The sequence below is a fragment of the Sinohyriopsis cumingii genome, chromosome 1 (genome assembly GCF_028554795.1).
Source record: "Sinohyriopsis cumingii isolate HCF-2022 chromosome 1, ASM2855479v2, whole genome shotgun sequence".
NCBI classification, from domain to species: Eukaryota; Metazoa; Mollusca; class Bivalvia; order Unionida; family Unionidae; genus Sinohyriopsis; species Sinohyriopsis cumingii.
This window is the reverse complement of record NC_142961.1, coordinates 14,001,765-14,018,526: the sequence shown is the minus strand read 5'-3', so window position 1 is coordinate 14,018,526 and position 16,762 is coordinate 14,001,765. Positions and strand designations below refer to the sequence as shown.

The window sequence follows — 16,762 nt, the reverse complement described above, 5'->3', positions numbered from 1 at the left end:
GAAAGATACCCTTTACAGTTTGATGATATATGAAGTTCTATAGAAATGTGAAGAAAGATACCCTTCTATGATGTGATGATATATGAAGTTCTGTAGAAATGTGAAGAAAGATGCCCTTTACAATTTGATGATATATGAAGTTCTATAGAAATGTGAAGAAAGATGCCCTTTACAATTTGATGATATATGAAGTTCTGTAAAAATGTGAAGAAAGATGCCCTTTACAATTTGATGATATAGGAAGTTCTATATAGGAAGTGCTAGACATCACTATAAACTGTCAAATTGCAGACATCGTAGCAATATGACTGAAAAATTGTTTAAGCTACGTTAAAAATCCAAATCACTCACGCATACACACTCCTTCGCCTGCTGCTCTTTGCTCAATGCGGCAGCGGACGTCGTAGTCCTAGATCGCTTTCATCACAATGATTCAGTGGATTAAATGGAGGTCGAACCGTGACCATTTGACCAACTTCACAATCTGCTTGCCCAATGAGGCTGCATGTGGGAGACAATACAGCAACACGGGACTGCAAGAACAACCTTCGCCAATCAAGTCTTGTACCGTTTCGGGATGCCGTAGGAGTGTGGCCCATGTCCGGATCATTATTTACATATTAACATTATCGAACTGCAAACCGTTTTGAAAGCTTTTCAGTGGTGGCTGGAGTTTTCTGTCTATCGGACAACACTCGTGTCTTTTCTCAAACAGCAAAGCGGAACCAAGTATCCAGACATTTGCATTCTTGTTTTGGGATTGTTTAAACTAGTGTCCCCAATGATCCCGAGCTCTCCTTCCCACTAATGACAGCCAACCATTCAACTGTAGGGACCTTTATGGACCCACAGATTGAGGCCAAACTATCAGGGTTCCTTGAATCCATAAAAGCCTGGGGGAGGTGGCACCATCCCCTTCCCCAGGAACAACTAGCAGGCTGCGGTGCAGTCAGAAAAAAGTGGCACATGCACAATTGTGCGAACGCTACTATAATTAAACTCAACAACAACAACCCAATGATAAATCCACGTCCAATTTCGACATATCCTATGCTGGATAATATTTTGGCGGACTCGCTGTCCCTCAAAAACGAACTAATACAAACGAAATGGTCTCTTCATCCCACGTTGTTCATTCAATAGATGCTCATTGGGATGGACCATTGATATACTTATTGTCGATATGGTAGAATGGGAAGTTTCCAACCTGCGACTCGCCAATCCTGGATTCCAAAAGCCTGGATAATCGATGAAATTTATGTTGATGGTAACGGCCAAAATTTACACTTCAACACCTCAGATTCCTAAGGTGATACAGGTAGCAGAAGTATCAAAGCTGCTCATCCTGATTACTCAACTGAACTGGGACATCTTGGATAATCCTCATCTATCTCGCAATAGAATCGCCAGGAATTTAGGTGTTCCCTCATCTGCTTTAAGCAACCAAGATGGCATGTATTTTATTTCAATCCAGAGTTGCTGAACCTTGAAATCTGGAGCCCATAAGAACAAACAGTTCTCACAAGAAGTGGTGGAGATTCCCACGTGTGAGATGACCGTCCAACTTAAAGGCGTACACAGGCAATACAACATATTCTCATTGGTGCGCACGAGAACACTTTATACCACTGGAGGAATCGATACCTCAGTTGCTAACTTCCTATGGCTTTTCAAGGAGAAACAGCAATAGTCACAATTAAACACACTCGCACACTTCATTATCATGGAAGAGAGGATATCGGAGAAACCAAACATCTGTTCGATCTTCTGAAAACGGACAAATTGCGTGTCTAACTTTGAAATGGGATAGGTTCGCAGATTACATAATTTCAGGATTATGTTCTTTGTAGTAATTCTCAGCAAGGTTTGTTTGCTCGCACTCTCTTACTCCATTTTATTCATTTTCTCTGGGTTAGGTGATGTTAGGCAACGTGATATTTATTTGAGTGTTTGTTTTTTTTGTTGTTTAAGATGAATTTTTGTATATAAATTTTTTAAAAAAATATTATATATATATATATATATATATATATATATATATATATATATATATATATATATATATATATATATATATATATATATATATATATATATATATATCACACCATGATCTTAGAGGCCCCTCCTCTATACTGTTGTTTTAATTTTTTGTCTTTTGTCTGCAAGTAAGATGTGAGCTCTTGATCGTCTAGCACAGCTTAAATCGTTAATCAGAATTCCACTTGGTAATGCCCATCTATGGAATACTAGTCACTGGTACCCTACGTCTTTGCCGCGGTTATCCAGAATTTAGAACACCGGAAACATCATATTAGAAAGTCACTTTTATATAATGATGTAACTGGAGTGTCCATGTTCACTCTAGTGATGAAATGTATTGTAAATACCAGAACGTAATTGATGTTTCGAAGACCACTGTTCACTTGTCCAAGGGCTAATAGTTTTCTTCAAAGTCTAAAGTCTAAGACTATAACTTAAAACTTTCCTCTGACGGGCATTTACCCACATGATTGGAGTATATTTCGTGCATACCATCGTATACACAAAATGTAGGGTTATCCCCGGTGCTTCTATACCTATACAACAAAGTCTTCTGTCTTATGTTAGGGATGTTTCCAATTACTCGGGAAGTATGGCTTGATGATACTAATGTTTAGCAGACTCGAACTGTCTGCTTTCTATCCATGTACAACATATTGTTGAATTCACGCTATGCTCTTTCTTCAGGAAAATTTAATAGACGTATAAGAAAATATATTGATAAAACACAACTATATTTAGGCGAAAGCGATATAAAACGGAACGTAATTCCAAACAGGATCCTGTAGTATTGTAATGGTTTAAAAAGTTGTCTGTTTCGAGTAAATCCTACATATGACCACCCTCGCTAGCTAAGGTTCCGATACGATAACCCTATCAATAATACAGCTTTCTATTGTATGTTTTTGCTGTGCATTCGTACATAGCCATAACGATCAGCACGTATAGTCCAATTTATACAGGGATTAACTTACTTTGCTTTCCTATGTCTATTTGAAAATGACAACTGCCTCTTTGGGAATCCGTCTCTACTCATTAAACAGAATGTTTACGTCAAAATCTGGTTGACTCGGGTAAGTAGTTCCCAATACGTGACCATGGTAGAAGTAACATTGTATTGTCTCGTATGGTTTTGCACACTCATACTTAACCTATGGGTCGCGATCCAAAAGTGAGCAATCATGCTGTTTTGAGTGGTTAGCCGAATTTAATTTTAATAATTTCAAATTTACTACCGCAGTGGGGTAGCATTTGATAGGTCCTGAAGCTAACACTGCAAACCTAATCCGAGTGGTCGCCGAAAAAAGTTAATAGCCACTGGCTTAGCAGAAGACTCTAATGTCCGGTTTGAGTGTTTCGTGGTCGTTAAAAAGAGACATCATTACGTTGGACATATTTGTCACATCCTAGTGTAACAAATTCCGGAGAGAGCTGCATTCTAAGTACTAGAAATGAATGAATTCAACTGGCTACATATTCGTGTAATTTTATTAGCTCGTCACCACATTTACCCATTTCTTGTCTGGGTTGGGTTGGTGATATCAATAAAAAAAATCACGTTGACAAAGCAAAGAAGATGTGTTTGATACCTTTATTAATGTCGTCAAATATTCAAATACATTCAACAAATATTCATTTCAGATCTAGTCGCTACTGGCTTGCGACTATTAGCATGCAGATTAGTACTGTACGGAAGACGACTCTAGATAAGTTGGTAACTTCTTTTCCGACGTCAGTGATAACTTAATGGCATAACAGTTGCAACGAATCATCTAACACTTGGTTGTTGCTATTGCTATCTTCCTTTTCGTTCTCGACAGCTGGTGGGTGGGGTAGTGGTCCATATCTTCATGATGTATATTTTCCTGGTATTTGCGGCGTTTAAAAAAAATCGCTCGGTTGTATGAAATGCATTTTCTTTTTTGTCGAATTTTTCTTCTTTGTAAGCATCATCTTCCTCTGCAACCCGATAAAGAGTCGATCACTTAGACAACAATTATGACGTCAAGATTTCAAAATCATGTTTGACGTCACGGCATCCATGACGTTTTACTCTGTTAACATGGAATGGAGTTGTCATTTAGTTTCTGACTCCATCCATTTCTGCGTAGAGCTGAGAAAAAAAATTATGGAGCCGGATTGAAAATCTATCCAACAAACGCATTATTTTATTTGGCTTGCAACCGCCATGGATCTGTCAATTTTTAAAGTAATACAAAGTGAGAATATCGGACAGGTAATTCTAGTGTAATTCTAGTAGTATACATTTTTTGAGTTTGCGATTGCGGATGTCCTTCTACCTATTATTGCATCTACCCATATTTTAATATTCAGTGCTTTGGTTCTTACTTAAAGAGTATCCACTTCAAACTCTAAATTAAGAAATTTGCGGATGCTATCATTTCCTATTACGGAGAACCATCCCCAAAGTAAACAAAGTTTGATGTCAATAAGCTGTGGAGGTATAGGAACGGGATAGTATGTCACAGCGACACCAACATATTTATCTGAAGTTGTACGTTTGTGAAAGTTTAGTGCCAGTAGGCAATATTGTATCAGATGTAGAACCAACCATAATTGTTACCCAGATTTGTTTAAAAAATCCTTCAAGAAAGTTACAAAGACCTGATTTTAAGGTTTTGCAAAAGGTGTTTATTACAAGATGCAATAGTGTGCAAGTCTGATAAACTTTGGTCAAGTAGTATAAGAATTATAGACTGAAGGAATATTCAAAGACAGGCGAATGGAAAAAGGAAACCATATAAACCGCCGCTTCTCCAAGATATAAATTAGTATATTGATAACTACCATTAGCAGCATTTGAACCTGTCTCTATGGATTTCGTACGTACAATCGTGATGAATAGTGCACCAAAGTCATGTGAACTTGATCCAATTCCAACATCACTGCTGCTTGAGTGTTTAGATCCAGTATTGCCTTCACTGACTGATGTTATTAATACCTCTCTCTCATCTGGGGAATTCCCATCATTTTTCAAAACTGCCATTGTAAAGCCTCTGCTGAAGAAACCAACACTAGACCATAACGATTTAAAGAACAACCGCCCAGTTTCTAATCTCCCATTCATTTAAAAAATCTTAAAAAAGGTTGTTCTATCCCAGCTTGTATCTCATCTAAATTCAAACAGTCTTTTTAGCAATGTACAATCTGCATATCGCCCTTGCCACAGTACTGAAACTACTGTTCTAAAAGTAGTTAATGACATTCTCTCTGCATTGGATAGCGGAAAGATTACAGTTCTCACCCTCCTTGATTTGTCTGCAGCATTTGACACAATAGACCATGATATATTACTTCACCGTCTCCAGCATGTATTTGGCATTCATGATACAGCCTTACTGTGGTTCAAGTCCTACTCGTTCAAAAGGACACAAATTGTATCTGCAAATGGAATACACTCCAGCCCAGTTGATCTATGTTGTGGTGTCCAACAGGGGTATGTTCTTGGACCTGTTCTCTTTATTCTGTACACTCAGTCGCTCTCAAGTGTCATATATCATCATCCAGTGTCTCACCAATTGTACGCTGACACCCAAATATAAAAATCTAGTCACCCAACTGAAGTTGATGCTACCATCCAAGGTGTAGAGAGGTGTATTTCTGATGTGAAATCATGAATGACATGTAACAAGCTGCAGATGAATGATGATAAAACTTAGGCCATTCTGATCACAACACAAAGACTTTCTCATTCACATCCTTTACCTCAAACAATAAATATCAGCAACGCCAACATTAAATTCACACAATCAGTACGAAACCTAGGTGTTACTCTGGACAGTACTCTCACATTGTACCAACATGTCATGAACATATGCAAGGCTGCATATCTTGAGCTGAGACGCATCAGCTCAATTCGCAAATATCTTTCAGTTGATGCCACTAAAACACTTGTGTGTTCATTAGTACTTTCAAGACTGGACTATTGTAACTCAATTCTGTCTGGTTCATCTCAATATCTACTCCTGAAACTTCAAAAAGTTCAAAACACAGCTGCTCGGATCATACTTAGAGTACCACGATCAGAGCACACCTCCCCGCTGCTCTCTACCCTATATTGGCTATCCATTCGATCCAGAATCAAACACAAAATTTGTTCTCTGTGCAACATTTCACTGTCGGACTCTAGTCCAACATACCTATCTGACCTCACCCATGTGTACACACCAGCAAGATACTTACGCTCCTCTTCTGACAATCGTATACTCATTTTTTCCACTATGAAAACAAAGTCATATGGACAGCGTTCTTTTGCATACCAGGGCCCAACAACGTCGAATGAAGTGCCCACTGAACTTAGACACAAAGACACAGTGATCACATTCAAGAGGGCTCTCAAAACTCACTTATTTCGACTGCAAGAACAAACTTAAAGACCTAATAATGTTTCCCACCTGAAATATTCTCAGCATGATTTTTTATATTTTTTATATTTTTTTAATAGTGTTTTTCTTATTTCATGTTGTTTGTTTTTGTAATAATATTATTATGTTTCTTATCTTATAGGTGTTGTCTAATGTTGTAAAGCGCTTAGAGCTTCTAAGGATTAGGCGCTATGCAAAGTCCACATTATTATTATTTTTATTATTATTATTATTATTATTATTATTATTATTATTATTATGAATGTTGTTAATGTGAGTAGTAAAGTGGGGCACCCTAGCGACAATGGGAATTAGCATTACAGAGACCCCTGGGTCACTCTAGCGACAATGGAAATTTAACATGGAGAAAAATCGTGGGTCACTCTGGCGACAAGGGAAATTTAACATGGGGAATAGAGTTTGGGCTTGTCTAGCGACAAGGGAAATTGAACATGGGATTTTTTTCTTTTTTTAAAAAATTTTAAAAAAAAGGGGTAGGCAATGGAAAGGCTATCTCTTTTCGAGAAATATGGCTGGCTCTGAAAAGGGCCTTTGGGTTTATTCTGCTTTTCTTCTATTTCCTCCATTTCCTCATCCATCCCCTAATCTTTCCCCAAATTCCTTTGTTCTTCCTTTTTTCTTTTTCAGGTAACCAGTCTGGGTGACCCATAGCCCTGAACTTCTCTTGTATCTTGATCCAATTGTTGTTGAGTTTGTCAAAGGCCTCTTTTTCCTTTAAGTTTTCCTTATCCTTTCGTTCTTTATTCCACTTGTCTTTGATCTTTTTCACTTCTTCCTCCATTACTTTTCTCATAAGTTGTTCCGATTTCTTAAGCTGGTCTAGGCCTTTTTTGACAAAGGACCACTCTGTCCATTCCATTACCTCTTCCAAAAAACACCTGACTTCTAGCACATTATCCATGGCTTCTTTCAAGTGACCAATCTTTACATATTCTGGATCTATAAAGCCTCTTAGTCTTTTTACTTCTTCTTCTATCATCTCTGCCACCAGATCCATGGCTGATTTTAGGTTTGTCACTTGCCTTCTTACAAAATCCCTGGTTACTTCATACTTCCATTCACGTTCAATCCTTTCCACTGCATAAGCTCCATCCACCATCCAATACCAAATGTCTTTCAACTGGTTAAACAATTCTGTTACAGCTACCATTTTCTTTCCGTTATTCCGTAGAATGGTGCGAACGACGAACGTGGTGGTTTCTTATACTGAAAGCGCGGACGTGAAGGAAAACATCCCCCTAAAACATAAAATTGATCTTACCTAGATCATGACCCAACAACGCGCGGACGTGAAGGAAAACATCCCCTACTTTCTCATTTCATATAATACAACCCTAACTATACTCTTCACATACGCTAAGAAACCCATAATCTACTATTCACACAAACATACCTGAGCTCTTACAAACACAAACACACAAACACACAAACACATACCCTCACACAATGAAAAAAGAGTTAGTGTTTATATTCACACTACTCTACCTACACACATTGGCAAATTAATAGTTATTTCTTTTCTAGAGTATTGGGTAGCCCTGAAAAGGGCTGTTTCTTTTTTTGAACTCCAGATGCACCTATCTAATGGTTGCACCTTCCAGGCCTGGCGCCACACACGCATCTTTGACTCCAGTCTCTTTTTACTTTTTGTCTTGAGAGTGCAGAGGCGGGATGATTCGCTTCAGCACCCCAATCCTCTGTCTCGGGAATATTGTACGACATCCTCTCTTCTAGTTTTTTTTCCTCATCTTCCCTCTGTCTTCTCTCCTCCTCTTCCTTCTTTATTCTTGTTTCTTCTACGATAGCCTCCACTGATAGTTCATTTACTATGCGCCTGGCATATTCCAGGTGCATCTGGAGTTCTAACAGTTTCACTATTCTGCTATTCATTCTTGTGTTGATCAATCAACAAGGGTAGCTAGACTGCCCAGCGAGTTTCAATTTATAGTGAAAGCGCGGACGTGATGGAAAACATCCCCCTAAAAACATAAAATGGATCTTACCTAGATCATGACCAAAAAAACAACAACGCGCGGACCTAAAAGAAACACTCACTCACTTTTTATGCTACCCATCACTATTTTAAAATTTTTTATAAATCACTTCAATAGACTATCCACATACGCAAAGCAATCCAGTCTAACTCCAAATATACACCTCAAACACCAAAAAAACATGATTTTAATCTACTATTTATACCAACTTACTTAATCACTTACAAACACACAAACACATACCCTCACATTTTTTAAAAAAGAGTTAATGTTTATATTCACACTACTCTACCTACACATTGGCAAATTGATCGTTATTTCTTTTCTAGAGTATTGGGTAGCCCTGAAAAGGGCTGTTTTTTTGTTTGCTATGGCATTCTTTTTTTAGTTTCTAAGAATGCGATGTCCTCTGAGGATAGACTTTCTGGCGATAGGTCTGCTTATTCGGAAAGAGAAGAAGAACTCTTTGGTGTCGATACGACAATCGACAAAGCCTCTGTCAGCTTCAGGTTGCTGCTGCTGTTGTTGCTGCTGTTGCTGCTGTCTCTGAAGTCTGTACTTCTCTGTCCATTCTTCTTTTTCCCTGTTCATTTCTTCTCTGAAAAGCTCTTCTATCAGGTCTTCAGTGATTTTTAACATTCTCACATTCTCTATTTCTTCTGGCTTCGGTATCAGACTGTGTCTGACCCTATGCAAATTCACGTAGGCTTCGTTGAGCTTAGCTAGTTTGGAACACATCTTCTTAGGAGGATGAGTCGACAATGGATGGTTAGACTGGAAACAAACCGGTTCTTAAAGTCAAAGCGCGGACGTGAAGGAAAACATCCCCCACACGGTTTTCGAGCCGCAACGTTCATGAGAGGGATAGTAAGAAATGAAAGAGCATCAATCCAACATTCTTATAGATAAACAAAAGACAAAGGCATTTTTTTCAAAACACAACATTTTTTATTCAAAAATCACTTAACACTAAACAACAACTCTAACATTTTTAACAATAATCCAACACTATAACATCAAACATTTTTTTTCTCAATGGACAACCTACTTTGAACAGGGCTGACAACGTTGTGAATGAAATTGTGATTTCCACTGTTGGAAATCATTAGGCCATTGATGGACACTACGTTTCCTAGCTTGAGACAAAAGATAAGCATAATGGTCACAAAACCATCGATCTACTTTCACATCGTTTCTAGAAGAAGAACGAGGATCGAAATGAGTCACTAAATGTTCTAAGGAATAGCCCAGGCTGCGATGATGCAGAAAATACACACAGTACTGTCCACACACCAAGGAATCTGTGCCTTGTAATTTCACATTATTGAATCGGGTGGTTTGAGCATTTCTTCTCATAAAGTCGATGATATCGTCTTCCAAAGGGGGCAATCCGTACGAATCGAAATATTCCACACATCCTTCTTGAGGAAAGTAAACGGCTACCCAGTGGGTTCCTGGGAGATGACTGTCGTCCGTGTTGATCACGTAAGCTTGATGGTCTTTAGGTTTGCGATGAGGGAGTTCATCTTTAGCACAGACGACAGGATTCCAAGAAGCCGTATACGAACTGTGGTTCAAAAGGTAATAAAGTTCCCAGGTATCCATTGTTTTGTGTTTTATCTTCTTCTTCTTCACATGTAATAATAAGTCGTCAATTCGATCCTGACTTTTTGCTTGAAAATGTCTGACGAATAAACGGTTATTCGTTCTGTTTCCTCACTCTGATTTAGGAGAGCTTCGATACGATGGATCTCTTGAGTGCTTAATGGTGGACAAGACTGTTCACGCAAGTCTTTATACCACTGGTGCAACACGTCTTTGTTCGAGATGAGACTCCAAGCTTCGTCCAGATACTCTTCCAATTTTTCTTCTTGACTCAACATCAGGCATTTATCGTGTTGAATTTGACTGGGATGATCGTTTTGACATCCATAACAATTTTTCTTGATCAATTCCGTCATTTTGTCGACCAAGTGTTTGGCAAAACAGGAGACTAAATGGGTTTCTTGTTCTGGCCATCTCGACTTCATCATGATCACTTCTTCTTTTTCCACACATTCCATCTTTAAAGTTTCTCCACTAGGTAAAGAGGGAGAACAGTCTTCCATGGTTTCTAATAATCTAGAATGACTTCTCTCAAACTGTTGATTTCTATGGTATTATCGAATTCTGCATACAGGATGACGTTCACCGTTACATCAGGGTCTCGGTTTGCAAACTGAATTTCCACACGAATCTGGCCTGATTTTATAGGGTGGAAATGTCCCTCGTCGCTGCCTTGGTCAGGAGTGAAATCGAAAGCCCACAAAGCGTAGCCTCCTACATAATCGTCGTACGTAATACCGTGACTGGTGTTGGTTCCTAACTGGCCGGTGGCTTCGTACAGGGACAAGTACGATCTCAAGTAATTCTTCTTCTGAAAGTCAGGCTCAAAGGGTCGGGTACACAAGGTCTTGCCATCGCGACTGACTTCGATTTTGGACACGCCAAAGTGTTGAAAGTAGAAAGGATTTTTAGCCAAAGCTCCGTTGAAGGCTTCATTTTCCACGATACCAACGATCAAACGTTTGGGTAGCTGTCCTTGGAACAGATGATCTTCGATCATGGATCGCTGTCCCTTGGGAATGGTGAAGGTTTTCACTTCCACGCGTCGGATCGGATACTTAGCGGTCGTTCTGCTCAACGTCTGACTGATGTCGTTACCCACTTTAGGTAACACTTCTACGCGTCGTACGTAGAGCCTGGCTTCCTCGATGACAGTTTTGCAAGCAGTATTACCTATCAAATGGAAAGCGGCACTGCTACGATTCAGTCTCAGGCGGACATTCACCCCGTTCAGCAAATATTTCTCTTGCAACCACATGTCCAAATGCAAACGATCCATTAGTTCTAAACTTTGTCCGTTTTTGCTTTTGTCTCTTCGTTCTACAAATCCGTCATTGTTTGATGTTTTGGTTGCATCAGTTTCGAATGTTTCAAACTGGCCTGCTTCGTCAGCTTCCCATACCACATAGGCATTGAGATGAGTGTTCTTGGCGTCTATTCCGTACGTCAAGAGATTTTCCAGGTACGCTCGATAAGGGTAAGTATCCATGCTGCTGCTGACCAGTTTGTTGTTCAAGTACAAGTCCACTCCGCTAATCCAGGAATGCATGAAATTGTTGACGGGAGCTATTACCTCATCGCCATCTAGGGTTGAATTGTCCTCATCGACAACTTTGACTTTCAAGTACAAGTAACTCCTATTCAGATCGATGTAATCTTCGGGCTGTCCTTTGATTTCAAACTCGATGGGAGCTGAGGCTGTCAATGAGGAGACGGGGTGAAATTCCACCCATTGGGATTCTTGCATCGTCATCATGGTGGGGGGCATGGCAAACAGATCCAGTTCCGTCTTGGAACAAGCGCAAGACTCTCGGTGCATCATTTTTTTGTCTCTTTTCTCAATAATCGAAAACGTCTAAGTCTCGAACGGTTTTTCTTTTCTTGGCCTTTCTAGCTTGAAGTCTGGTGAAAGGGTGTTTTCTTCGTCGTCTCTTTCTGCCTTGTCCTTGCTGAATGCCTGACTCGGTAGCGTGCAGGGCATTTATAGGTGTGTCTCGTCAGCCTAAAATGTCTTTGCCCGTTTGCAGCAAGACATTTTTGCTTGCCCTCATGAAGGCTTCTTTAGGGTTTTGTTTGTCGATGATGACATTTTGGAGAAATTCTTTGCCTTGTGTCAGTGCCGCATCTTTCAAGGCGTGCAATCCGCGTGTCACCATCGGTTTCAACACCGGGGCCACCGAACGAAAGGCTGATTTCAGCATATCTCCTAAACCGTGTCCTCGCTGTCGAGCAACCCCTCGGTACACTGGATACATGACTTACTTACGAGTCGTGAGAGAACCGTTTTTGAAAATGGAGTTTCACCGTGACTTTTCCTTTGGTGAATGGAATATTTTGTCCCAAATCTCCTTTTATAGCAATGTTGACCGTGTCCAAATAAGACTTGCTGACAGGCAAATAGTGTGGATGGACAAATTCGCGGTGGACGTGGTAAGTGTTTCCACCTTCCTCGTCAGCGTTCGTGGCAGAATCCACTTTGAAAGGAAGGACACGCAGTAACGGTACGGAGGTGTGTCCCACCACGTTGTACTCCACCACATCGGAATACACGAACATCAAATTCAGTCCTTGATTCAGTTCTACTGGGGCACGAAATAACTTGCTAAAAGACTCGTTGTCGTAAACGATGGGTAATTCGTTTTTCTTCATCATGGTCATTCTCAGGTCCATGTCTCCGCCCAACATGTCAAACAATTCAGTACAAAATAAACTGGACACGATTTTACTCCCGTCAAATTTCATCAAGAAGCGACGAGCTGCTTTGTGGTATTCCATGGTGACACTTTTTTTGGCATCCTCCAAAGCCTTCAGAAACACGACATTAAACCTGGAGGTTATGGTGCTGACCAAATGTTGACCACTAAAATAATAGCCTGGGGGAATGAACAAGTGATAGGTGGTGTACTTTTGATTTTGTAAACGGGTTTTCTTGTCATATTTGCCATGGTTATCCAACCACTGTTGCACTCGCTCGTCATAAACTTCCACATCAAATTTATTTTGATTGGGAAGGACATTGAGGACTTGGGTCGGGTGAATCATTTCTACTAAAGCCACTTCCCAATGGGCTTCGTGATCTAAGGGGATGGCTTGAGGTAATTTGGCCGTGTAACAGCACAACGTGTTGTGGGGAAACACCTCCATGGAACTGTCACTGGGTAAGGTTAAGTAAAATTGGTTTTGGTGACTCATAATTCCAGAGTTCTGTGGCTGTCCGAGGGGTTACTGGACGTCAGAGGCGTGTCTCCTCCCAAAATGGGGTTCTGATTGTGGTTGGAGTGGTGACTGGCACTGGCACTGGACACAAGGTTCCCGTGGTTCCCGTTCGAGGAGAATTTCAGGGAGGGATTGGGAAGCAAGTAACCGATGCAACTCCTCAATAAAATGGTCCACAATTGTTTGTCTCCTTGTTGCAAACTCAAATTGGCGATGGCTGCCCCGATGACACAATACACCACGAAGATTTGGCAGAAAAAGACGATTTGCGTTTTAGGCACACGTTCTCCACACCACACCCACAAGGGTTGTTTTTGTAAATCTTGCACAGAAGAACTGGGTGAAGGAGGAGTGGTCGACGTAGCTGCGTCTGCTGTGTGAAAGGGCATGATGGTCACTTCTTTTTATAGTCGATGACTTGCGAAGCGTCGATCCAAGAATCGAAACTGGGTGGATATCCTTTTCAACGTACTTTGACTTCTTTGACACGTCGTTTGCCCACTTTACGGGTTCTGCGTTCGAGAATGCTTTCGATGTCGTACACGTCGTCTTCTTTTTTGGTGACACGTTGTAACTCGGGCAAATAAAACGTTCCTTTGAGCACTTCTCCGTTCATGTCTTCCAATTTATAGACGGCAGGATGACGGCCATGCACTCGTCCAGTGACGCGAAACAATTCGGTCGTCCAGTTAGGTAAGTAACCTTTGTCGAAAGTGCGTTTGGTTTTGCCAATGCGCACCCAATCTCCTACGGCCAACATTCCACTTTTCTTGGGGACAGCCCTCGTCGGGGACGTACCAAACAGGCGCTCAAACACCAGCACTTCGTTCTCGGGAGTCACGTCTTGCGGGGCACGTCCGATGCTTCGATGGTAAGATTGGTTGTACGCTTGCACCAGGTGCGGTAAGATGTCGATGTACTTCAGAGTGTGGTGATGCGTAAAATATTTCCACATGCGTTCTTTCAAAGTGCGTTGAAAACGTTCCACGATGCTGGCTTTGGTTTCGGGATTCTCGGTGGTAAAAAAATGAATGTCACGTTTCTTTAATTCTTTTTGGAAAGCTTGGTTCAGAAATTCGGTGCCTTTGTCCGTTTGCCATCGAAGAGGGTGACGACCGCTTTGTTTCAACACCCGTTGCAGGGCTCGCACTAACTCGCTGCTGGATTTGGAAGTCAAGGGCACGACCCAGGCAAATTTGGAAAAGACGTCGATGACACAAAACAAATATTTGTAGCCGCGATTGTAGCTGGCCAAATGAGAGACATCGGCTAAATCGGCTTGCCATTGATGATCGATGCCTTCCACTCGGGTGCGACTTCTGGCAAACTTGCGTCGAATGGGTTTGTGTAAAGTGTAGGTAGCTTGTTCTTGTAACCATCGTTGCACTTGAGGTAAACGGAGACTTTTCAGTCGCGTTTTGGCAGCACGATACAATTTTTGAACTCCTGCGTAACCTGCAGGATGGGAGGGATCGTAGTAAATGCTGGCTAAGACTTTTTCCATTTTGTTGGTGTGTTAATAAGTCACCCAGTCTTCGGTGATGCTACTTTGGGTGGGTCGAAAGGGTGGTTTAGAAACGGATTTACGTGTCCGATGGGCTACGGGAGTAGAAGTCGAAGGTAGTGGTGGTGGTGGTGGAGGTGGCAATGGAATGGCTTTGGTTTTCTTTTCTTTTTTCGCTTCTGGTTTCCCTTCTTTCTTTTTCACTTCTGTCGAAGGAGGCGTGGACATCATCTTTTTAACCCAAGCTTTCATTTCTTCTCGTTGGGGTGTGGGGGACGGGGTCAACAAGGATGCTGCAATCTTACTCGAAATGGGAGCTGCTGACGGTGTTTGAAACACTTTCGCGCATCTCTTCTTCCTCAGGTCTTTGTGGGTTAGCATCTCTGGTGACCCTTGGGGATGGTAGTGGTGGTGGTGGTAATGATGATGATGGTGCTGGACTTTTCATCAAGGTCTTAAAATCTTTTAGAGTGGGTAAAGCTGTTTCGTCTAAAGCTTTCTGGTGAAAGAGTTGCAATCTTTGCAAGAGTTGACCGTACTTTTGCGATTTTTCTGTTTCGGACAAATCTTGGCGATCCATCAAGGATTGCAATTCGTGTTGTAACTGGGACATCTCGCTCAAATTGGGATTGGGAGGTAAATGCGGGGTGCGTTGTTCTTGCCACCGATGGTATTCCATCCATCGTTTGTAAGGCACTAAAGCTAGTTTTCGTCCTTCCATGGGGTTGTCAGCGGTCGATTCTGAGATCTTGGGACTTCCGAGGGCCTTTTTATCTTGCTCCCACCAGTCCTCCCAATATGGTTCCCAAGACTCCTTTCAGTATGGGGCCTAACAAGAGAGGTAAAATGCCTCCACGTTGGACCAACATCTTCTTTTTTTGACGAAAGGGAATTTTCTTTTGAACCATTTTCCGAAGAACGTGACGATGTTTGCCTAAGCATTGTTTCTGGTGTTTGGACAAAGGGATCGTGCCTTTCAAAACGTTCAAACAACATTCGCACACGGTATCGATGACCTCTTTGGAGGCCGTTTGAATGAGTTTTTTTCGTAGGGGTGGAGAAGCTTTGGACAGGACAGATAACATGTCCCCATGTTTGGCTAAACGTGGTGGCAGTCCTTTCCTTTTCTTTCCTTGGGGTTTTCTGGAGGGTGACATCTTTGAGTCTTCAGGAGCACCGAAAAAACACTGATACCCGACTTGGTCGCAGGTCTTTTTTATACTGGAACGCGTCGCCACTGATTGTCTTTACGTCGTATTAGTTTGAGGACAGGCATGACACGTCGTGCAGGGGTACGCAACGGACTAAATCGAGCCAGTTCTTGTTTGGACAAATCCAGTAAACTTTGTAACATGCCCGATCTTTCATGGACTTTGATTTTGGGAGAAGGTACTTTGTGAGCAGCAGCCACTGCCGCTAAATGGGAGGGTCCTGCCACTGGGGAAGTTCTTTTGGGGGTCATCAACGGAGAAGTTCTTCGTGTGATCAACGTCTCCAAGTACTCTTCAGTTCCTGGTGACATCAACGGAGAAGTGGACAAACGTGAGGCTGCCGGAGACGCAGTCATTGCCGTGGCAGGTCGTGGTTTGCGAGTGTAAGGTTGCGCCCTAGCCGAAGTGCCTCTCTTGTGACTAGTTTTCTTCTGTGGACTTTTCTTTTTCTGGGGACTTTTTCTCTGTTTCTTTTTCTGGGGGCTTCTTTTCTTTTTCCGGGGTGGTGTCTGGTAAGAGGAGGGCCCTGCCACTGGAGAAGTTATTCTTCTTGGGGACCTGGTCTTTTTCTTTTTCTTCTTGGGGCTTCGTTGGACTTTTGTCTTGGGTATAACTTTGGGGACATTAGGATCCCATCTTAAGAGTGAGCGAATGATGACCCCTCCTAGAGTACCGCTCCCTCCAGGTTTCAAAATGATTTGTTTTTTGGTTTGAGTGTCGATGCGGGGATCGGCCAGTTGGACCAAAGCGACTTTGTTTCGATCGAAAAAGCGTTTGGTTTGA

At 41.5% G+C, this 16,762-nt stretch overlaps 1 protein-coding gene across 1 annotated transcript in view; it reads left to right on the top strand.

Moving 5' to 3' along the window:
• Positions 1-4,164: 4,164 nt before the first annotated feature.
• Positions 4,165-16,762, top strand: part of LOC149806440 (uncharacterized) — a 29,164-nt gene continuing 16,566 nt past the window's right edge. Inside the window, exon 1 of the mRNA XM_089953351.1 lies at positions 4,165-4,279. Coding sequence (XP_089809477.1) covers positions 4,232-4,279 — 48 coding nt within the window. The 5' untranslated portion in view covers positions 4,165-4,231. The remainder of the gene's footprint in view (positions 4,280-16,762) is intronic.